Here is a 24452-nt window from a genome sequence, read left to right as displayed (position 1 = left end):
CTCCAAAAAAAAAAACTTTTGAAAGTTCTGATTGTTAACAGAATCACCAACAGAATTAAAGTCAAGTCAACAAAAAAAAAAAACTAATTTCTGTTGAATTCATGATACTTAAACGTCAAGATAGTAATGATTATGGTACAATCATTTTTACTGGTCAATCTTTATATACCATATTGATCCACATCTAAAAATAGCCCCACTCTGTTTGTTTGTGATCTGAAGTTGGATCACAACTAGCCGAGCTGCTGCATTTATGGCAGCTGTGGATGGACGGATCTAGAATCTGTACATTCACATCACTGCATGTTGGCGAGCAGCTCGAGCCAATCCGTCTCATCTGGCTTTGTAAGCAGACACCGGGCACCCAGAGCTCTGCAGCACCATACAGTGTACACGGCCAGAAATACAGTAGTCTGCATTTCAAAGGCTTCATTTATTTTTTACAGATAGTGGTTCAAGCTTGGCATGGTAAGTTCAGTCTGTGCATTATAGAAATCACAGGAATTCGCATTTTTGTTGTTGTTGTTTGAATACTTGAGTGAGTTGAGTACAGGACATGTTTAGCCTAGCTTAAGTACACAACACTAGGGGGGGGGGACTGCTAGCCTAGCTCCATCAAACACTCCTTCCAACAATCCAAGCACGTATGCACATCATGCACACAACTAGAAAAGTAGACGTTGTGGTTTAATGAGCAGTTTGCTTATGTGATTTATAACAAAAGAATATACGGTTAGACAAATACCACAAGACAAAACAGCATTTCATGGCACAACTTGGGCAGTTCTTTGACAAGGCCAATAGTCCAGTCTTCCATGATATGCAAATCTGCAACCACTATGTCTGGGTATTTACCTTTACAAAACTATTAAGGGCCAGCAGTCAGGACCACTATTTAACTTATGACGCTATCAAATAAACAAACTGAAACTCACCGCTGCTGAGTGTCTGACTGTGGTATCCCAGGTCGCAGTTTGCCACTGTATTTAGGCCGCTTCCCAACATGGTACCCATGGACTCCTCAGGCCATCTAAAGTAATGTCGCCGGCGGTCTCGCCGTGCTGGGAGGGTCACAGTTTAACTATTTACCAGAATAACTAGCAGTCAGGCACACTATTAAACATATTTTGCATAACGCAAACATTTTAAGTTGACGCTGTGTAGCGCTAATACCATAAAGATGGTGATAATCACACAAACTTAAACTGACCACCTAGCTAGCTACGTGCGAAGCTGAGTGGCTTGCCAGGTGCGAATTAGCATTTCATAGCCCGCAATATTTTTTTTCCCACTATTGCCACGCCAAGACCCGCCCTTCAATAGCTGCTATTTGCCAGGCGTCCATGCTTACGCAAGGCAACGTAACGTGATTTGTACAGGTCCTATCCCCTGACCAATCGGCTATCCTAACCTTGACCACACAAGGTGAAATCAAATGCCTAACCCCAACCAATCAAGCTGCGTCCCGCCCTCCCGTCCTGCCTCACTCTGCCTCTGATTGGCTTGCCCTGTCTAAACCTAACAATCCAACAAACGATGGATTACTAGCCAATCAGAGGCTGAGTAGGGCGAGTCATGCCTCCGCCATCCTGGGAAACGCTAATTTGCCGTAATAACAGTTGTGGTTCTTCATTAAGAAAATATTAAAATTGCCAGTGTTATGAAAATACATTTTCGGAACATCAGAAAAACATAATAGCAAAAATAAAACTATGATTGAAAAAAATGTGATTAAGCTCTTACTGGAACCACATATAAAAATGAGGAATAACAAAGAAGAAAAAAGAAGTCAAATTTTCCACATATTTCACAATAAAAAGTATTTCCAGAATCAATGGTGAGGAGGGTATTTAATTATGAAGCAATAACCACTTTTCCACAAATTATATCAATGTAACAAATGTGATTTTGGCAAAACAGTGACTGAAGCTGCTCTCATCTCCCTTTCCTCCCTTCCTCCACTCCCCCTGCCTTACTGTTACTTTCACATCTGAGCGACCACAGGGTTGCTGCTGACATTTGGCTGATAGATAACAGCTCAGAGCGCAGCCTGGTGCCAAGGTCTGCGGCTGCTCAGATGAATTCAACCCTCAGTGATCGCGGGAGTGGCGCTGCTCTGTGAGTCTGCACCGCCACCAGCCATGGATCATCCTACGCTGAGGAGAGGAGGGACATGAAGGCGGGAAGATGGAGAGGAGAGATAATCATCTACCTTCTCAGACACCCTACAGAGACAAGAAACCACACACACCTAAACACATTGTAGGTCATCTGTATTTTAATCATTTAAATATGAACTTATTGTACTAGTGTGCAGAAGGTTTTCTAGCATGTAGGGCAGCCTGTATGGCACTGCACTGGGTCTTCTAAAATTTGAAGGCTAGAGTACACTTCATCGCGTTTTCTCTACTGTAAGGGCACTCTATAGGGCAATTTTTCATGTTCTATCTACTCAGGCTTCTATTTAGAAGAGAGCTACCTTCTCTGGGTTTCAGGTCTGCCACGCCCCTCTCTAAGTGACTGGATCATCCACACCTGAGTGCCTCGACTACACACACCTGAACTTCATCTGATCGTCAGTGGAGCTATGTATCAGCTCCTATATCCAATGTACCTGGTTGTTTGCCACTGATCGGTATGTGCTGCTAGTAGTTTGTGACGAAACTACTCTGTGTTGGTGTCGTTTTGATACAATTACCTGAAGAAGTGTGTTTCTCTGCCATTTATTTTATTCTCCTTTTCTCCCATTTTGTGAACAGCCAGGGAGGTTAGTGTTGTTTTTTTTGTCTGTAGTTCAGTTTTTATTCATTCTAGGTAGAGTGGGTTTTTGTTGGGTTGTTTCGTTGTAAATTTCTTATGTTACTCCCTGAGTTCCCCTAAACAAACTAAGACCATAAAATCTACCATAGAGACATCCAAGAGGGCACTTTTGTGCTGTTTGTTTTCTAACATGGGGGCACCCCCTGAGTCCACCAGTGCCCTGAGTGCACGTCACATCAATGGAAATAGTGTTTTGCGCATTTTGTAGGTAAAAAATCACATCATTTTTGGAATATCTCAGATAAATGTAAAGCCTGTCACGGTTTAAGAAAGTGCTGGTTTGGACCAAAACTCAGAAGAAAAGATGAGGAGGTAGTAGGTAGAGTTTCAGATTTAATGATGAAAAAATAAACTCACAGTCCAAAAACAGGCAGGAAATCCCCCAAGAAACAAGGGAAAAAAAACAGGAACACTAGGAACCAGGGGTGATATTCTATGCATGGAGCAACAGTAAGCCATGGTATTCATTAGGTTCAGGAGGAAGCGTTTATAGTGTAGACAGTGATGGACAGAGCAGTAGATTAGATATTTATATATTGTATATGGCTCTGGTGATGGATGGCTTCTGCTGCCCCCTGGTGTTGGGGAACTGACAATATCTAGTAGTGATGGTCAAATGAAGCTTTTTCTTTATTTTCTATCTGAAGCTATGCTACATTTCAAAACCTGGCTCAATTGATTTTTTCCCATTTAGCCACATGAGCATTAGTGAGGTTCAACACTGATGTTGGCTGATAAGGCCTGGCACACAGTGATCCAGTTCATACCAAAAGTGTTGGATGGAGTTGAGGTCATTTCTTTATGGATCTGGCTTTGGACCATGAATGCCTTCACGGAGATATTGTAAAAAAAAAAAAAAAAAAAAAAAAAAAAGATCTGTAAAGCAGAGGGGATGCAGCCAGGAGGAGTCTACGACGTGGCTTTGTTCCAAACATCAACATGACTGAAACGTTGAATCTTCTTCAGGCTTTTCTAAAACAATATGTAGTCAATTCAGATCAATATGCAGTACAAAACTTTCATTGAAAAGATTTATTCAAAAGTTGAATTGGCAGGAAAAAAAGTTTGCATTTGGTGAACATTGCAATAAGCCACAACTTGAGTTACAAAGTAATCAATCAATCAATCAATCAATCAGTCTTCTGTACAGTGAATGGGGATTTCATAAATGACATAAAGAAAAACCTTTGCAGACAAAGAATTAAAAGTGCAAACAATACTCAAACTGCTAAAACTGTGCCAGCTCTGAAAACTAAACTCAAAGTTTGTATAGAAAAGTGGAAAATTAATAATTGCCAATATTAAAATAAATACTTTGCATGTCAGCATGCCCTCAAAGTATTCAGGAAAGTGATCGACTTTCAGGCCAACATACTGGCTCTGTCATCATGGAGAGAAGTGATTACGGTGTCAAGATGTGTTTTTTTCTTAGCACAGCTCAATTAATCAGCAAAAACGATATTGATCCATGTCTTTGGCCCCTGACACAGGGTCACAGGCGCTGGAGCAGCAACCTCTGTGGGCAATAAACCGATGAACTACGCTGAGGTTTTGTCACCCACGTACATTTGTACGTACAGAAGAGTTGTCATTTTTGCTATGGCTTGGATTCAATATTATTCACATTAATATTAATTATCATCATCACAAGTGAAAGATTCAGCCATTCAGCTGATGTAAGAGAGTTTAATAAAACAAAATGCTTCTTACCAAAACAAATACTGTACATCAACCCTACATATTCATTTGTTTCACAAAACCTTATGATTGCAATACAACCTCAAGAATCAATTTCACAATTTTATATATTTAAAAAAAAAGAAAAGAAAAAAAGACTAGACTGCCCAATTTCCTTAATGTGGAGGAATCAGTCGTGAAAATAATGAGAATATGAAATGACAAAGCAGAGTGACTACAAATAGCTTCTCTGTAGGAGCTCATTGTGGAGCTAAGGGAGTCATTTCTGGTCTTTTCTGTTACCATCAGTCTCTTAACACAAAATCGGGATCATGAATATCTGACATGAAGGCTGAGTTCTGCCAAAGATAACAGCGACAATTACGCAGAGGGAGCAGAGTTTTTTCAATGTGAAGACCCTGCCATGCACTGCTTTTTCACGTCTATAGCAGTATTTGTTTTACATTTTAGTGGAGTCTTTTATCTGATGATTTTTGTGTTCTGACTTGACAGATCCCTCTGTGGATCCAGAACATAGCACAACTCTCAGGTTTATGATGCGTTTAGAATACAAAAATAGAAAAACTATTAAAAACACATCAGTGAGGCGCACCGCTTCAATGAGTGACATGTTCCTTTATTACCATGAAAACACACACACACACACACACACACACACACACACACACACACACACACACACACACACACACACACACACACACACACACACACACACACACACACACACACACACACACACACACTCTAACTAGAGAACATTTGTGTTAATCCACCACTGAAAATAGTCCCTAACAAATTTGCTATGTCTCCCTGTTTAAGTAACATCTGATAAAAACTAAAGTGCCCAGCTGTTTTAGGAAATTACTACCTTTTAAAAATGAACTAAACTTTTATTTTACATTTTTGAAGATTTACATCTTGGGGCTGAGGAAGTCAAAGTATTGAGTCTGACATGAAGTTGGTTTTGGTCTTTGTCGACAGTAAGAAAATCTAGAATAACGCCAGCTCTATCCTTTCAAGTGCGGAAGGCAGATTTAGTTACGTATGTATACATTATTTTGAGAACATTACACTTATCAAACCAAATTCAAATTTGGTTAAGAGGTATGGCGGATTTCCACTGAGAGATTCAGTTTGGCTTCTTCACCCACGTGTGTGACCTGGTGATGGTTTTAGTTTTTGCGTTTCCAACAAAGCGACCGTAGCCGCTTTCAGGCATGGACTTCACTCAGTAAACACGCTGGCAATTTTACATGGCAACATAATATTTGAAAAAGTACCCACAGTTGTTTTTCTGTAAAGTCACACAAACGATATGCGTGGATGACGAAAGGACCTCATGACAGTTTTCTTCCTTTACATTTAAAGTCTGGTTTGACTGTGGCCGCATTAACACTCAAGGTTAATAGAAAATAAAAATAAGTCATACAGCTCTCATTTAATTATTTTATATGCAACATAAATTCTAATTTATTTAACCATGATCATTTCCATGAATTTCAAGTTGTAGTACTAATGTTCTCTCACATTAGGTAAGCCTTTTTAAAAAATATATATGTTTCTTAATATATTAAGGATATTTCATTTCCCCCCTGCGCCAAAGAGAAAGCAAAAACCTCTGAAAAGTACTCCTTATCAGACATTAGTCTCCATGAATGTTTAACTGGCATTGATTTTTGGATGGATTGCGTTAAGTAGACACAAAAAAAATGACCTACTTAAAAACAGAAATGTTTTGACATGATGACACAGAATGCTGAGTCCAGAAAGGGCTCGATAAATCAGTGGATGCACAGGTTGGATTCAGTACACAGGTAAGAAACAATTTACACAAAATATTTACACCCATGTTGTTTTCTCACCCACTCATCCAGAGTAAAAATACAAGCCATCAACCAAACGTTCCCTCATAGCACTTCACAAATAAACACCACTGATACAGCAGCAATAAAGAAACAGAACCAAACCACCGTAGCACAATATACATTTCAATAGGCACAGCAGAGCATTGGGAAATGTAATGCACATTCAATGACAGTGGTCAGTATATGGCTCTCTGTTAGTCTGAAGTTCATTAACAAAAGGAGATGGTCAAAGCGGGAATATGACAGCCCGTTTCAAGCCGCGGAAAAGAATTATCCAAGACGTGGATCCTTTTCGGACTGAAGAATTGAAAGTCATGAAATAACAGAGTGTGGGTTCAGCCATCTTCAACGCCGCTCCTACAGCACACCGGATGTGTCCTTCAAATGGATTTGTCCCAGTTACCGTACAGAAAACAAGCGCTCCTCCCACACTGCTCTACGTCACATTTGAGAGGAAGTCAGTGGGATTGCTACAGGGCATTAATCAAACTCCTTCAAGTATGAAGAAAACTATTCAACAAACTCAATTTCTTAAACAAGTCGTCTGTGAAAAGAGGGTGAATGAACGGCTGCATGCATAATGTCCCTGACACAGGAAATGGTAATGTACTGAGTTGGGTTTTCTTCATCTAACTTCACAGCAACTGCAAATTTAAGACTGCACGGAAACCCTAATTAATTCCCCTTCATATAATGTGAAACAATTGTGAATACAATCCCATATTTAATCAAAACCAGGATTAGACTCAAAACTGGGAGAGTGTATATAAACACACCTACTAACAAGGGCTCCTCTATGACCAAATGTAAAACTGAAAGAAATAACAAAATAAAAGTAGACATTCATTAATAAAAGCAAGATGGCATTAGGTGTACAGCCCTGATTCATTCAAAAAGACCTCTATATACTTTCACTTTCAAACTGTTAGGTCTTATAAACATGACTACCCATAGACTACCCTCTCACTGCCACCCGAAATGAAAAGATCAGTAAACAACAAGAGCCAAACGTCCCTTAAAAACAAAAAGAGGTGTGACTGTGCAGTGAGCTTCACCATATTTAACATTTAACCCCTCAGTATCTGCAGAATCACTGCTAAAGTAGTGCCCAATGAGTAATACACGTTGCAATGCATTTTGGGGCCTTTACAGTTCTTCAACTGTCCCATCTTGGTGACAATAACCATTATAGTCAGTGTAGTTGAAAGCTCCAAAAAAAGTGCTTTGATATGGTGAGCCAGGCTCAGATGCATTATACATCACCAATAAGGTTTTAAATAATTTGATTTGTGTGTAACTCCTGGGTTATGGCAATCTTACTAGCCATAACCGCCCTAATACTTTACTAAGGTCTTTATTTAATTAAAGACATACACAGTAGGTATTAGGAAAACGCTGCATTTGCTCAGCAAGGCACAGGTCTCAGAAGTGAAAGTGGTCCCTGGACACTGCACTGTAGCTGCCCACTGATTCCTAAACACTTAGGATGGGACAATACAGGGGATGGACATCACAAAAGGGATAAAAAAATAAAAATAAAAAAGCACAACTCCTCTTAACTCCTTGTATACCATTTTTGTACATGAGCAAGTGCACTGGGAGTTGCCAGAGTAAAGACTTTTACAAATAATATGGGACTCCTCCACTAGAGCAATCTGTTTAACACAATTCATTTGTAGACTCCTTCACAGCCATGACACCTGACTATGTAGGACTAGTGAGGATGTGCACCTGACAAAGGAAAAAAATAAATAAAAAAAACTCAGGCATGACATGATTGTTGTGACCCCATACGTACATACAAGAACTATCCCAGTCGCCAAAGTAATAAAGTACTCCCACCATTTCCCTTCTTGTCTCCTGTTGGAGCCAGCTAGTCAGAGCTAATTTAAAAAAATAAATAAAATAAGTGTTTTACATTAGAGACCAGCTCTAATACAAACCTTTTCCTTAGGAAAAATGAAGAAAAAAAAAAGAAAAATAAACTCTTCCACATGGAAATGTATCAAAGTACAGGTGGACGGCACAGGTCTGCTTTGCAGCAGTCCAGCCTGGACGGTTGCTTAAGGGAATTGCCTGACTGAGCGGCAACAACAGTGTTTGACTCATACAGGAGCCACCAGGCCTGATCTTTACAGACTTCTCCTGTATGGTGACATCACTTGGGTGGGGAGGGCCATATGGGGAGAGCGTGGGCCTCGGTGTTAAAGATATACTTGTCTAGACTGAGCAGCTCCGTGTCGTCAGAGAAGAGCAGATACAAGTACTTTAGCGTCTCACCCAGGAAGAAACTCTCCATCTTGTCCCGGGGCCCGGGGTTTACGGGGTCGCGGACGTTGTTAATGGACGTGTAGCCACCGCCGGGGACCTGTAGACGTGGAGGCGTTTGGTCAGGATACAAAACTCTTAATGATTTGGTCATTTCAGTTACACTAGTAAGTGGGGCTGGGTACCGAATTCAATACTTTTCTGGCACCGACCAAATTGCCTTTGAAGTATTGAGTATCGAAAAATGCCTCATCATTCAATACCCAATTTCAATACCTAAGGAGTATATCCCATCAGCTTCAGTGGCCCAATAAGCATGCAGCATGCTTCTACCAAGATCTAAAATTGCTATCGAAAAAAGTATCGTTTAGGAACCGGTATCAAAGTCACGGTACCGAACATTTTTAAACGATACCCAGCCCTACCAATAAGCCTGTTACCTACCTTAGTGTAGTTATTGAAGCTAAGCAGTATGTCCCATCCCCAGTCTCTGTACTTGGGGTCCTTAGTGAATCTGTACATGTAGAACAGACTTTCTACCGTCTCTGGTCTCAGCAGGTTGTGTCTGTCTGCAGGCTGGAGGATAAAAGGTGTCAATACATATCAAAATTAATAATAAAAAAAAAGGATCAGATAAAGATATTTTTGTTTGACCCTTATTCAACCAGGCAGTCCCACGGAAGATATAGGACATATACACATATATACAGGGAAATAAGTATTTGACCCCTTGCTGATTTTGCAGGTTTGCCCACTTAGAAAGAATGCAAAAATCTACAATTGTAATCATATGTACATTCTAACAGTGAAAGACAGAATCCCAAAGAAAATTCCAGAAAATCACATCATATGAATTTATTAAAATTGATAACCATCTGATGAGGAAAAACAAGTATTTGACCCCCTGGACAAACAGCAAGTATTCTGGCTCCTACAAGCCAGTTAGTCTTTCTTTAAGACACAGCCCCAATCCGAACCAATTATCTACATCAAATACACCTGCCTCACCTCGTTACCTGTATAAAAGACACCTGTCAACACCCAAACAACCAGCATCCAACATCACCACCATGGGCAAGACCAAAGAGCTTTCTCACGGACATCAGGGACAAGATTGTTGATCTGCACAAGGCTGGGATGGGCTACAAGAGAATCGGAAAGCAACTTGGAGAGAAAAGATCAACTGTCGGTGCAGTTATCAGGAAATGGAAGAAGCACCACACCACCGCCAACCTCCCTCGGTCTGGGCCTCCACACAAGATCTTGCCTTGTGGGGTGTCCCTGATCATGCGAACGGTGAGGAATCATCCCAAAACCACAAGGGGGAACTGATGAATCAACTGAAGGCAGCTGGGACCACAGTTACAAAAGAAACGGTTGGTAACACACTACGCCGTCATGGATTGAAATCCTGCAGCGCACGCAAGGTCCCCTGCTCAAGAAGAAACATGTACAGGCCCGCATGAAGTTCACCATTCACCACCTGGACGACTCAGAAGAGGCCTGGAAGAAGGTGATGTGGTCAGATGAGACCAAAATAGAACTTTTTGGCCTCAACTCAACTCGTCGTGTTTGGAGGGCAAAGAACACCGAGTACAACCCAAAGAACACCATCCCCACCGTCAAGCATGGTGGTGGGAACATCATGCTTTGGGGGTGCTTTTCAGCCAAGGGGACGGGACAACTCCATCGTATTGAGGGGAGGATGGACGGGGCCATGTATCGTGGAATTCTGGACCGACATCTCCTTCCCTCAGTGGGAGAGCTGAAGATGGGTCGAGGATGGGTGTTTCAGCACGACAACGACCCTAAGCACACCGCCAAAGCAACAAAAGAGTGGCTGAAGAAGAAGCACATCAAGGTTCTGGAGTGGCCTAGCCAGTCTCCAGACCTGAATCCGATTGAAAATCTTTGGAGGGAGCTTAAAATTTGAGTTGCCAGGCGACAACCTCGGAACCTGAATGATTTATTGGCTGTCTGCAGGGAGGAGTGGGCCAACATCCCTGCCGAAATGTGCACAAACCTTGTCACCAACTATAAAAACCGTTTGACATCTGTGCTGGCCAATAATGGCTTTTCTACAAAATATTAACATGCTGTTTGTCCAGGGGGTCAAATACTTGTTTTTCCTCATCAGATGGTTATCAATTTTAATAAATTCATATGATGTGATTTTCTGGAATTTTCTTTGGGATTCTGTCTTTCACTGTTAGAATGTACATATGATTAAAATTGTAGATTTTTGCATTCTTTGTAAGTGGGCAAACCTGCAAAATCAGCAAGGGGTCAAATACTTATTTCCCCCACTGTATAAAAAATTATGCTAAAAAGAAGAAGAAAAAGAAGATGACCAAATGCCTCCTTTCTGCTATTAGCCATACCTTGACAATAAGGTTGGGCCCATCACTGGCCTGCATGCTGAAGTGGACGATCTCTGGGCTCAGCCCAGTCTCCATCTGTTGGTACATCTGGTGACACGTCTCCATCAGCTGCACAGCCAGATCCATGTGGTCCCCCGGGAGGCCGTTGTGGGCCCCCAGCGCCAAGGTTCCTGGCAGGAAGCACACAAGGTGGTCCTGTAGAGTGACAAGACAGAGAGAGGTGCAATCAGGAGGGGTGAAAACGAGGAGAGATAATGATGAGAGGTGGAATTGATTTCGACTGGCTGATGGAGAAAAAGACTCAATGCACATGAGCTTGTACAGCTTCTGACTCAACAAAAGCACAAAGGCCGATTGATTGAACAAGGCGGCTGTTGTCTGGGATATGAGTTCATTGAGTTTTGGCAGTGTGAGAAATGCCCTATGACAATAAGGGGTCCTCGTGCTGTACTTCCAAAACACAGCAGGTTCAAAAGCCTCACTAATGGTTCTGGGTTGAATCTACGTCGTAGGTACACACAGATACGGACCCTACGCTGTAGCCCGACGTGCACCTGCTCAGAAATGTAACGTCATGTCTCAGTGATGCAGACGCCAACAACTGTGATTGGTCTGCATGGCAGTGTCACACTTCCTCATTTCCGGGTGCTAACATGAAATCGAGGAGAGGGTTAACCTTTCTTGCTACAGCTTACCGACTGTGGTCACAAAGCACAGGGGAGACACTTGTTTCTCTGTCTCCACCGCCATAGTCGGTACCATAGACTGTATATAAAGTCGGTACTCTCTCCGGAGCTAATCCCTGTCACTCTTTCACTCGCTCAACCACACACTCCCCACGCACACACAAGTATAAATCCTTACAACCGCGCAGGCCCCTTACGTAGGCTCTGAGTAGAGCCTTAAGTTGGCCACTATATATACACACACACACACACACACACAACACCACAACATTTGATTTTGAGGTTTTCAGCAGTTCCTAGGTTACATTAAGGGCCTATGAGCCCCTGTCTTTCGCACACTGACTTTTGGCGAGCATCTCTACCATTTTAGGGTTGAAGCGGCTGTGGGACAACTCTCCAACAAAGGTCAATCTACTGGGTCCCGTCTGTCTCACAAGGTGTTTTTTCACTCCTTCCACAGCTTGAAGGTAGTCCTCCAACAGGCTGGACAAAACAAAAACAGGAAATGTGACAGATATAAATATTAGTCAGTGTTAGTCGGTCTGTCTTGCCTTTGTTTAGGGCTGTGCAATATGACTCAAGTCAGTACCACAACTTTAAGAAAACGTGATAACGTTATTTTTAAAATACTTAAAGTAGTGCAATGCAGCAAATTCCACTATGTAATGCATTACATCACTCTTCACGTGTTAAACAAAAACTTCAACAATTAATTTCCTCTCATTTTTTAAATTGACACATGATAGTATTGGATTATTTCCCAGCCTGCCTTGGTGTGGCTGCAACTTGTAAACCCAGACTAACTACTTTAAGTACACTGAATGTTATGTCAGAAAATGTGTCTAGCTACTTTAGAACTTTTACCAACATTTCTGCATGTTTTGCATTCTGTCTCTAAAGTGATTCGTGAAGTTTTGTGAATATACAGTAAGTTTTGCTTTGCTATGGCTCCGTTGTTCCATCTTAAAATCCAGTGTTTTCTTCTCACAATCACAGAAAATCCACTCAGAAATGTAAAGTTGGAATTACTCGTCTTCCGCCTTGCCTCCCTGGATCCACTGTTTGAGCAGGTATTCGTAGTAGCTGTCCGCCCTGGCACCAAGTGTGAAGACTCCTTTGTGCGTGAACTGGCCGCTGTTGGTGTTGATGAACATGGGCACCAGGCCGTCCCGTTTGCCTGGCAGCTTGTGGACCAGCCTCATTACCTCATTCACAGCCTCCTAGGAAGGTTAGAAAAAAAACAGAACAGCTACCATTAATGTCTAGACATAAGATAATGAACCCAACAGCCTCGCTTCACTTACAGCTGGTGTGTGGGCCAATATCTTTGAAAAATACAGTTTAAGGCATTTGTCATTGGAAAAGTTTTAGCAATTTCACACTTTGATGAAAGTGGGCTCATCAAAAGCTATGTCACAGAGCTGGTGAAGGTTATGACAGAAATTACTCAAATTGACGTGAGATTGGGCTTCAAATCTTCAGGGGCAAGCTTGGGTTTCTGGAATCACTCATAAACTGACAATATGATGGATTTAAAGCAAATCCTAGCTCATGCTTGTCACTTCAATCACACTAGTGTTTGCGAGCTGTACTTAATGTCGGTTTTTAACTGAAATTAAACCCTCCATCAAATATCTTTATAAATTGCATCCAATCTTTTTTCACTCCATCTCAAAGAACTGGAAGTAATGCCAAATCAAATTTATTGGACACACACACACACACACACACACACACACACACACACACACACACACACACACACACTAGAGCACATTTGACTGCAGTGGAGGCCCTCCTGGTGTCCTGACCTGGTACTGGGGCTCCTGGGTGAGGCGGCTCAGCTCTCTGAATTCCAGCTGAATGCTCGTGACCTCGGCCAGCGTGCTGTCTGACGTCCATCGGGGGGGGTGGGCTATTCCCTTCCCGATGTTAACGTCTGAGAACGGGATCTTTGAGGGAGTTTTGAAGGCAGGCATTAACCTGGACCCGAGATCTTTCTTTAAGTGGAGAGAAGAAACAGAATTATAGGGGAGAAATGACTTTATCTTTCCTGTAAGAGTTAAGCATCGTTGACTTTATTTTGAAAATGAAACAACTTTACACAGAACATTACCACATCAACAAATCTAAAGACACCGGAGGCCTGTACTACGAAGCAAGATCAACATGCCCTAGATTTATTTCCGTCACCCGGCTTCACCAAATCTAACATCTGCGGTCCGACATAACCTGTGTCACGACGGTGGTTCACAACTAGTTCAATCAACCCAGGGTTTCCCAATCTAGCGACGAGCGCGTTCACATAAAAGAGGCGGTGTTTGCACAGCACGACCAATCGCAAACATGGACAAGTCTACCAGAGCTGCATATTTTACACAAGACGAGCAAACGAGAATCCTACAGGAATATGCAGAACACAGACACGTTATACAGGCAAAAAGCTACAGGCGCTGCTGCTACAGTAAACACAGGAAGGAACGCTGGCAAAAAATTGGCGACCCCTTCAAAGCATAAATTACAAGACTTATCAATAGGCTATTACTGCCCCATCATTCCAGCAAAATATCGGACCAAAAATTACACTTGCCTGTAGCCTATTCTTACAGTTGCAGCCCTGGCAGTGGTAAGTGATCGTGGGAGCAAATAAAACATGAATTTAAAAACATAATTCAACGCGATGTCGCATTGGCAACATATATACGACCAAAGAAGCTGACAAAGATATGTATTCCCTCTGCTGAAAATCTATATCTTTCATAAAGATACCCATCAGGGATTGAAAAGGGTTTTGTTGGTCTCTAAATGTTGTAACTTTTCTGAGCACATCTCTCTCTCTCTCCCCCTCCCTTCAACTGGCCACTGAAGTGAGGCAGAGTAGGCAACGTGAAGCCCGTCAATTCTACAATGTAGTTTATGATAATGCTATGTGTGTTGCATGCTTGTTTGTTTGAAACTTTTTAGACTGCTATTCTAAAACAACTGAACAACAGAAAACGGGAGAGTAAGAATGCCTGTTATGGGTTGACTCACAGCTTTCTCTAGGAAGAGTTGGTCTCCTGTTAGATGGTAGGTACTCAGCAGGCCTCCAAGGATACGGATGGTTGTCTCAAAAAGATTCACGTCCACGTTCTTGTCAAAGGAGAGCTCTTTCTCTACCCAATCCTTTGCTTCTGCAAACTCTACGCAGAGTGAGTCAGAGGACAAGAGTGGGAAGGAGAAAGAGAGGAAAAGAAAAGAATTACATTTGATGACATCAATGGTGTATTAAAAGATGTTTCACCTGAAGTGACATGATCAAGTGGTCTTGTAACAAACTCCATACACCGACCCCGGCTTTGTCAGAAAACTCCACTCATTTAACTAAAAAAAAAAAAAAAAAAAAAAAAAAAAAAAAACTAAATTTATGAAGAGATATTGTTTATTTTCTTTCAATGCATACTTCTTCGCTGTCAAAACCTGGCACCCGCAAAAAACCCAAATGCAACTTGAATGCTAATGTAGCGGCTAATGTAGCCTCCAGATGCTAGCCTGCAGCTGAGATAAGGAGCAGGCTACAGAAATCTGGAAAGATCACTTCTTTCTGACTCCACTCCCCCAGATTCTTTTCATTTTTAAACGCTACAGACTTCAAATAGCTCCCTCTGGAGCCACAAAAGGTTTTATACAACTTGTTTCACATACATAGTAGTACTACTTAACACCTGCAAGTAGACTCTGTTGTGTAAAGTCGATGTAGTGAAGACAAAATGCAAAGCTACCTTTTAGAGATGGCACAAAAAATGCGAGTGGATTCAAACAGATGTGAAAACTCTATATCATATCTGTATAACAGTACACTATTTTGCATTGCATTGTAACATTTTAAATGACACCTAGCCCCCAGAGAGAGGGAATAACTGACATACCTTCTTTTAGGCCCAAAATCCACATGGTGTCCAAAGAATCAATGAGAGTCAAACCCAGTCCGAACCACTCGCCAAAAGACCTGGATATGGGCTTGAGCTCATCGTGACCCCAGGCGTACTCCTTATAGCCTTTCCACGCATGTCTGAAGGCATCACGCACCGCCTCCAGCCGGTCCACAGCTCCTGTTGAAACTGCAAATAAAATGGTCCACAAAGGAATGAATAAGAAATGAAAGTGTAATCTTAAAAGTCTGTGTTTCCTCTAGGATGCCCTTTCAACAGTGCACGTCTCATTTTCACATTATTTTCAGTAGAAGGAATATTCTGTGCCATGCATGGACAATGATGCTTTGACCACAGCAGGGTTTTGTCCTACGAGTTAGAAAAGCTCAAACTTTTAAGTTGAAAAAAAAGGTTGCTGGGCTTTAAACAGCATACAGTATACCAGTAGAACTGGACAACGCTAGGAATCTGCTTGAGGGGAAAGGTTTCTCAGTGGACCCAAAGAGCAAGGAAAGTTTAAACCTTTCTTTTTTCCAGAAGGAACAGAACAAGAGAAGAGGATCTTAATGATAGAGGGCTGGAGAACTATAAAGAATGGCAATTCAATCTTATGGTTTCTGCATTTTACCTAAATAAGTGGAAAACGTTGGACATTTTGGACTGTTGGTCAGACAAAACAAGACATGTGAAGATGAAAACTTATGTTTGTTTCTGACATTTTATCAATTAAACTATTTGTGTATTATTTAGAGAAACAAACAAGAGATAAATGGATAATTGGTTGCAGGGTTAGGATAAGGTTTTGATGTTTACTTGCTGTTATAAAGCAGTTAGTAAAGAATTTGAATACAGTACGGACCTTCTGGTGGGACAGGGTCACCTGGGTTGGCTGGGGCTGGGGGCGCCGCAGCTTCTTTCTCATTGGTCGAGGGTGGAGGCTCTGTGGCCTGGTCAGCTTCGATCAGTGCTCCTCTCCAGCTGCGAGACCAAAGTTAAAACCCATATTACCATTTATTTATAACCGCTTCTCTTCTGCAACAAGGGCTACAGGGATTGGGTGCAGCTGGAAAATGCTTGATTCCAATATTCTGAATAATGTCATGTTAACATGTCATCTGCTCATCATTCTTAACAGTTGCAAAACCTTCTGTAGGTGGGAAGAAGGAAATCACCTGACAATCTTCTTTTCTTTGTCCACCTCTTCTCCTTCTTCATCTTGAACCACCTCTTGCACTTGCTTTTTCCTACCGACTGTGTCTGAAATATTTCCATCTTTCGGCAGGCTCGGTGGACCTCTCTTGTTTGGGAATGTCTTATTCTGTGGATGAATAAGCTATTAAGTCTTTAAATATATAGTCTACATAGATTACTGGTATCTAGAGTGATCTTTTATTACCATTTTAGCAAACTGAACAACAGTTGGAGCTGTCACATAATCATAACTGAAGTTCAAACGTGTGGACCAAAAATAAGTACACAAGCACAAGAACAGGGCACCCCGTCAACAATGATTTGTCACCAGTAATGGATGTAACCAGAATTCGGTGAAATTCCAATTTCAAATGTGTGTGTGAACATTGTGAAGGCCCCTGTATAGTATACTTGTGTGTTTGTGTTGTGCTGCATCACTTAATTGCTTTTCCTCAAAGGTAGTCTGGGAAGCCTGATTGCAGTCATTCAGCCAGATTTGGAGCACCTGGGCCCAGCGTGCCACAGGCTATAAAAGGCCAGATTCCAGTCTCTCTCACTCTCTCTTCCTGCCAGCGCCTGCAACCCTTTGTTAAGACTATTTGTTAATTTTTTTTTACTTCTTAACACCTTACACTACATTATCCACATACACCCACAAGAACATTACTGATGTCACTGAAGAACCCACCTCACACTTACATTTTGTTCTTTAATTTATAGTTTGTTTGTCAAAAATAAGCAACTTATTATTTCCATTCATGTTTTTGTCATGGTCAAAGAGCTGGGTTATAACAACATTCATTATTCCATTGCTACAAATATATGAAAGCCTAATACAGAGCAAAAACAGGGTCAACTGTACAAGTCATCTCTAAATTCACATGCAGCACTGAATTAAAGAGAATTCATCAAGTATTGTAACAGCTGTTTGTATCCAGCGGTTTTGTTTTTTTATTAGGACACTTGAGTTATGTGTATATGTGTCTGACTGTAATTAACATGACAGATCTATGTAGGTTCAACATTCTGGTTAGGAATTGCAGTTGCAAATGTGCCAATCTTGTCCGACTCTAGCACGTTTACTTTTTCGCTGATGTTGAGTGATGTAAAATAAATAAACACAACTCTAACCTTAATGGGAGGTTTAGCCAAAATGGGGACATTTGGTGCTCTGGGCCCCACCACAGCATCTGCACCCGCATCTGGATCCACAGCTGGCCCCATATGTGGCCCTGCCACAGGAGGAGGAGCTTTGGCTTCAGCTTGATACAATACAGACTTCACCTCGGGAGGAATATCCTTCACCTCTCTGTCATTCAGCTCCAGCCAGTCCTCCCGGTCAGAAAACCCTAAACACACAGAAGAAACAACATATTGTTAAAAATAGACTCTTCACAGAGATGGCTACAGAAAGTTGATTTCCTTACTCTACCACCCCCCTCCGGACTAAGTCTGAGCTCCAATACATATATCATCCTTTAGCCTCAGATCAAGTCTGAGCAGGCATACATATCTCATCCTTTTCCAAAAGCTCAGTTTTCCCAGTCCACACAAAAACGCAGATTTATCTACTCTGGACCGGGATTTTCAGAAAGCTCAGTTTTCGTGTATGAAAAAAAAAAGCTACCTTAGTGTGGACGGAAAGCCATAACGAAAGGAAATAGAAGCATTTGCAGATTTAGCCATCTTAGCGCGGACGTGGTCTGAAAATCAAAATATGATGTATGTAGAAGTATACAAGAGCTTGAACAAGCAGGTGTGCAGAAACACAAATGAGCCAAAAAACAAATCTAAACAGAGATGAACCATCAGAGCGTCTCATGTGGCATTTTAGTAATTCATTGCAACTTCTCATCACTGCCAAACACAACACACACAGGCCATCCAACTCATCAGAGTCATGCAGCAATACCATTACAGTGAGTTTAGTGTTTACCTCTCCACTGTTCTGTCATGCTGGGATAGGAGAGCAGTCCAAATATGAGCAGCAGAGCCAGCAGGAACAGGATGAGGCTTCGCTGGAGCCGAGACAGCTGCTTCCATTTCTGTAGGCACATATAAAACAAAGCTAACTACACTGAAACATGACCAACAGCTCTGGATACAAATCACAAGCGTCTGTCAGCAGATTCCAACATCTCCAACCCCCTCTCAAAATATCTTACAAATCTGTTTATGCTTTTGAAAGTAGAGTGGCTAAGGGAAAAGCGTGATGGCCTTTCTGGTCTGGCTTACCTTGTATAATCTCAACATCTCTCTCCACCCGATGCATTAAGCCAAGTGACAGCTCACAAATAAACAATGCAAGCCCAGCAGTGCAGAGGGAGGGACAGAGGCAGGGTCTCTTAGGAGAGAAGGCTAACACGCAGAGTGGTACCACTCGGTTGCCTGCTCTAATTAACACCTGTGCAATACCACGAAACTATTGAGCCATCGTCTGTGAGCTGTGAAAGAACACACAACAGACTTCATCTCAGGGGACGTTTTCTTTTGCTATAGCTCATTCACCATCACAGAATCTACACATTATGTGCAGTCCAATGGTGCTGTTTTATACAAATCTTCAGGAGACATTTTATCAACCAGGCATTTGTGGTAGGCCTATAGCATAGCGAAGAAGATAATTATTCATTTTCTCCATCTGCGCTTGGCTGGAGGAAGGGAAACTCACTCGGCAGACCTACACTCACATGACAATGAGAGATCCAGAGCTTCTACCTGACTTGCATGTCTTTGGGAATATTAAAGAAAACCAATGTTGAGAAGTCCTGAGGACATAAACGCTGAGCCAACAAGCCACTCAAAAGGAACATGATTTGCACAGGTGCACGGGAGGGCTGGGCCTGATCCGACGTCTCTGATGCTATAAATCTGGCTTTATGGAGGAACTGTCTGTTGATATACTGCAGAAATAAAAATGTTACAGATCAGTCGATAAGAGCGCCGGTTTGCCTTTTCAATTCAGAGAACTCAAATAAAATCCCTTTATGAAAGCTGACCGTGCCGTTTAGCTTTTTTTTTTTCTTTCTAAAAAAAGAGGTGACAGAAGTAATCGTGTTGAAATGAAGATTAAAGAAGTGTTTTTGAATACCAAATTAAAATAATCCTTAATACTACTGAGGTTTTTTGTTTATGATTAATAATTTTTATTTGTATTTATTTATATTTAAACACAACAACTACTTAGTGTTTTAAGGATTACAAATGAATGAAAAAATTAATTCTAAACCATTTTTTGGGGGAAAAATAAAAGTGGGCACTAATTTGACAATTAAGTGTTGAGAGATGGCATCACATATAAAGCAGATGTGTTGGAAAAAACAGATGTGTTGGACCACATATGATAAAACTAAAGGGGAACACACACCAGCAGTGTATAACACAAATCAGAACACTTACACCCATTCTTTTCTTTTTTAAGATTATCTTTTGGGGCATTTTTAGGCCTTTATTGGCAGGACAGCTGAAGACATGAAAAGGGGAGAGAGAGGGGGAATGACATGCAGCAAAGGGCCGCAGGTCGGAGCCGAATCGTCAAGGAGTAAACCTCTATATATGGGCGCCTGCTCTACCAACTGAGCTATCTGGGCGCCTGCACCCATTGTTTTCTGTGCAAACCCTCATACTCGCGGTGTCTTGATGTGCATGACTGCAGGTCACTGTGCATCAGGATACAACACTGTCTTATTTCTAAGCACCGTTGACACATTTCAACTCTCCAGAAAAGCAGCAATTTGATCCCATTTGCTCCCCAGAACAGCACGTCCTGGCTACTGTTCCCTGACTACACTATGTTGCACTTAACACTAATAGCTGTTAGCAATCTCTCATTGCTTGGTGAAGAAATACACTTTTAATCCTTCCAGAAACTGACAGGCCGATGGCAAGCTTTTATACACACCTGACAAAGTGTGCATAATAACCATGGCCTGCTGTGTTCTGCAAAATATTGCAAAGCACCATGGTTAACATGTAAGCAGATCACTTTTGTAACATTGCGAAATGACCAAGGCCTATACTCAAGGCAGACAAAAATCTAATGGCTTGTATTTGACAAGGGATTTTATTTCTTTTATCCTTTAAGTTTTTCCTCCCTTTCTTTCTCTGAGAGTGTCATTCATTTGTGAAAAAAGTAATATATGCTGAAGTCTCTTTTTAACAAAAAGTCATTAAGTAAAGTTTCTATCTCTGCAGAAGAAGTTTTCTTCTTGCTGCCCTTAAAGGAACACGCCGACTTATTGGGAATTTAGCTTATTCACCCTAACCCCCAGACAAGTCGATACATACCCTTCTCATCTCTGTGAGTGCTGTAAGGCTGTCTGACGGCTCCAGCGGCATCAGGCCAGCACAGAACATGCAGGTGAATGGTTCCAGCAATCCTACTGCTCCGAATAAGTGACAAAATAACGCCAACATGTTCCTATTTACATGTTGTGATTTATAGAGTCACAGTGTGTACAAAAAACAACGTAACATGAGACACAGCCATCTTCTAACTGTAAACAAACCGGGAACTATATTCTCAGGTGGAAGAATATAGTAGGCCCATTATGAGCAAACTTGTTAGACCAGTTGAACAAGAATAAAAGAGGAAATCCGTGAACAAAGCAGGAAACGCCCCCCGAGGATGGCATTTTTTTTCTCCTTTATTTTCCTCTTTTGTCTGAGTGTAACGTTACCTGCTGTCAAATGTCAGTGGCCTGTTGGTTTGTGGTTTGCACACGGCACTTAAGTCTGCTGCCCTTATATGGGTTTATTGGGGCTAATTTCAAATAGCCTGGCAGGCGCCTTCCAATTTAAGATAAAATGCAATTAATCAACATACCCAGGAGGGTAATAACAGACTCGGCTTTCAGCGCATGTCTCATCATTCCCACGTATGATTATCTTATTTTCCTCTTAATGCTTTGTGCAAGAACAAATAGAAGAGAAAAATAAGAAAACAATCATGCACGAGGCCCATTATGAGCAAACCTGTTAGACCAGTTGAACAAGAATAAAAGAGGAAATCCGTGAACAAAGCAGGAAACGCCCCCGAGACGTGAAATGATAAGTGCAACACAATATGCCAGTCAAACCATGAGTAGCAAAACCAACAGGAGATCAGGACAGTGATAGGACATAAGAAAGGAGTGAAAGGTGTAAGAAATGGCAGAGTATAGAAAACAAGACTAAAGAAAATGTGCAGATAGACAAGAGAGAGACGGTGAGGCGAATTGGTTTATCTCACAGTAGTGATCAGAGATGTAATGTGCTCAGGGGAGGTTTTTATCTGATGAGTTTGAAAGTTCAGGCTGCTCCACAACAAAGGAAGCGGAAGAAAAGAAGACTGGAACCTAGGAATTGATTTGTCTGAAAAAATGCGATGCATTTCATGAAGACAAAAATGCTTTATCTCAGTGACGTGGTCAGAAGCAGAAACAAGCAGCTGTAGGCTTCCAGCTGAAGCCTTTTTGCAACCATTCAGTGAAGGTTTACTGCATATAGTACCATGTTATGGCATGTACTGCGATAGAAGATATTCTCCATATCTTCCACCACCGCCATCAACCATAACTCTGCGGTATGGCAGTGATATGTATGGACCTACAGGTGTGAACACGAGTTTTTCTTGCATCCAACACAGGGTTTCAGTGTCAACGTGGTAAAGAGCCATGATATGGACACTGCCCTACAGGACCACTCACCCTCCAGCAGGACTGTCTCCGGTGTTTGCCGTTGTTGTAAGTGTGACTGTGCGGATCATTGAGCGTCAGAGAGATGAAGTCCTTTCTGGAAGGCGGATACATCCTCTGATCGGGGCCAGTCGTAGCTCATAGACGCTGCATTCAGACAAGTAAAACACACAGTTAGCCTGGCCGTGACTATCTCCTAATATAACATATTCACACTGAATTTCTAAAAATGTGAAAATTAGCTACTTTTGTCTGCTTTCATAACACTGTCAATGTAATACATTTGAGGGTTTTTGGACTATGGTGGTTTTGGAGGCAGAGGTTAGTAAAACACCACAATACAGAAATCCTGCTGGATGTCTTGATCTAGGTTTGGAGTCCATGCATGATGGTAAGGTGTAGTTATCTTTTCTGTTTTCTATCTAAACTAACAGGTACAAAGATGTCAGGGTATCAAGACAAAAACCAGGAAACATTATGTGTAGGAGCCACATATTGGATGTTGTTTATCGTCTTTTATGGTCATTTATGTTGTTTGTTGATTATTGTGTTGTGCACTGATATGGTAGGTGGTGGGCGTTTTCATCGCGGTTTGAGCGGAAGTGATAATCTATTTGTTTGCTTCACCTGTGCACCTGGGTTTTTTGGGCATTTACAGACAGGGGGTGGGCCTGGGAGCGAACACTTTCTGTTGATCGCATCGCTTTTGCAAACACCTTCATGAATTGTTTCCAGATTCCACATTTCCAGAGAAGAAGTTAAGAATTGTCACTGCTTGATTTGAGGTTTTATCTGAACTGGAAGAGTATCATTTGCCACTCACAGCAGCTGCACTGATCAATGTACAAGACTGAGTTTACTGTCTTCAACACAGTAGCATGTATCATATAAAATACAGCAAGGATGACTGCTGATTTGGTGGGCTTTTTGTAATGCAACATGCACACGTATACACGTCAGTTGTGTTATTTATTTCATTAGCCATTCTGTATTTTTATAGATATAGATATAGATATATATATACAGCTTACAACACTGTTGAGATACAAACTTAGATGCATTCATCGTCATCTGTCATCTTCAGCACCATGGACAGCTGACGTGCAAATGGACGTGCGCTTAGTTTTTGAGTGATGTTTTAGGAAACGGGTGTAAAAAAAACTTACAAGAGCCCTTAGAAAAACGCTCTTAACATCAAATACCGATTGTTACCGTGAATAAGAACTGGACATAGCAGTGATGCGCCTTGCAGTGGTAACAGAGTCTATGTAAGGAAGCTTGATCAGAGATTACAAGTAAAAACAGCATCCACGCAAAGCTAAGGGCTAGGGCTGTAAGTCTTGCAGCTAGTTACTTCATCAAAAGTACACTTTACAATGGAATTATTTTAGGAATGCACTTAAAGAGCAAATGATTGCAAGTTATATGAAATAACTAACGTTAACGTAAGCTTCATTACCTAGTAAATTACCGTCACGAGCTTTTTCAGCAAAGGTAGGCTATTGTTATAATTGCCTTATTTTGTTATCTAGCTAGTTACACCCCTGCTCCACACATCACGGACATGCTGTTTAAACACACGGACTAAATCAGTAACAACTAGTCCGACATTAAGCTGTCTCCCCCCTCACCTTTGTGCCTGGTTGGTTGCCTTACAGCTACGTTATTCTCCTGGAAGCTAAGCAGCTGTTAGCTAGCTATGAGAGGCTAGCTTGCGTCTTCGGCTTGTTACTGAATGGAAAGTGACACTGCTCGGCAGTCAGAAGAACCACCATGTAACACAGTAGTCCGTCCGACTGTCACACAAGACGACCGGCTGCTACATGAAATGTCAAATAAATAAAACTGAAGAAAACATGGCTAAAGTTAACGTTAGCTAAACTAGCAACCAGAGACAGATGCGGAACAGCAAGAGCTGACGAGATGACGCTGCGCGTCATGTGACGTGTGCACG

At 41.6% G+C, this 24452-nt stretch overlaps 1 protein-coding gene across 2 annotated transcripts; it reads right to left on the bottom strand.

The window, feature by feature from the left end:
• Nucleotides 1-5234: 5234 nt before the first annotated feature.
• On the bottom strand, nt 5235-24441 carry man1b1a (mannosidase, alpha, class 1B, member 1a). 2 transcript variants are annotated; one of them, XM_028602622.1, is made up of 14 exons: nt 24130-24441; nt 22511-22645; nt 18760-18868; nt 17955-18172; nt 16805-16950; nt 16492-16610; nt 15630-15821; nt 14755-14903; nt 13533-13721; nt 12751-12941; nt 12084-12204; nt 11036-11230; nt 9099-9230; nt 5235-8754 (listed from the first exon to the last, which is right to left on the bottom strand). In XM_028602622.1, exons 2-14 carry the CDS (start codon nt 22610-22612, stop codon nt 8545-8547), a joined length of 2073 nt encoding a protein of 690 aa, XP_028458423.1. In that variant the 5' UTR covers nt 22613-22645; nt 24130-24441; the 3' UTR covers nt 5235-8544. The 2 variants fall into 2 exon arrangements, with proteins under 2 accessions (XP_028458423.1, XP_028458424.1); XM_028602623.1 differs by lacking the exons at nt 18760-18868; nt 24130-24441 and having other exon boundaries at nt 22511-22584.
• Nucleotides 24442-24452: the final 11 nt, after the last annotated feature.

This window comes from Perca flavescens, chromosome 16, assembly GCF_004354835.1.
Source record: "Perca flavescens isolate YP-PL-M2 chromosome 16, PFLA_1.0, whole genome shotgun sequence".
Lineage (NCBI taxonomy): Eukaryota > Metazoa > Chordata > Actinopteri > Perciformes > Percidae > Perca > Perca flavescens.
Note: the sequence above shows the minus strand (reverse complement) of the source record. Positions and strands in the feature narration are given on the sequence as shown.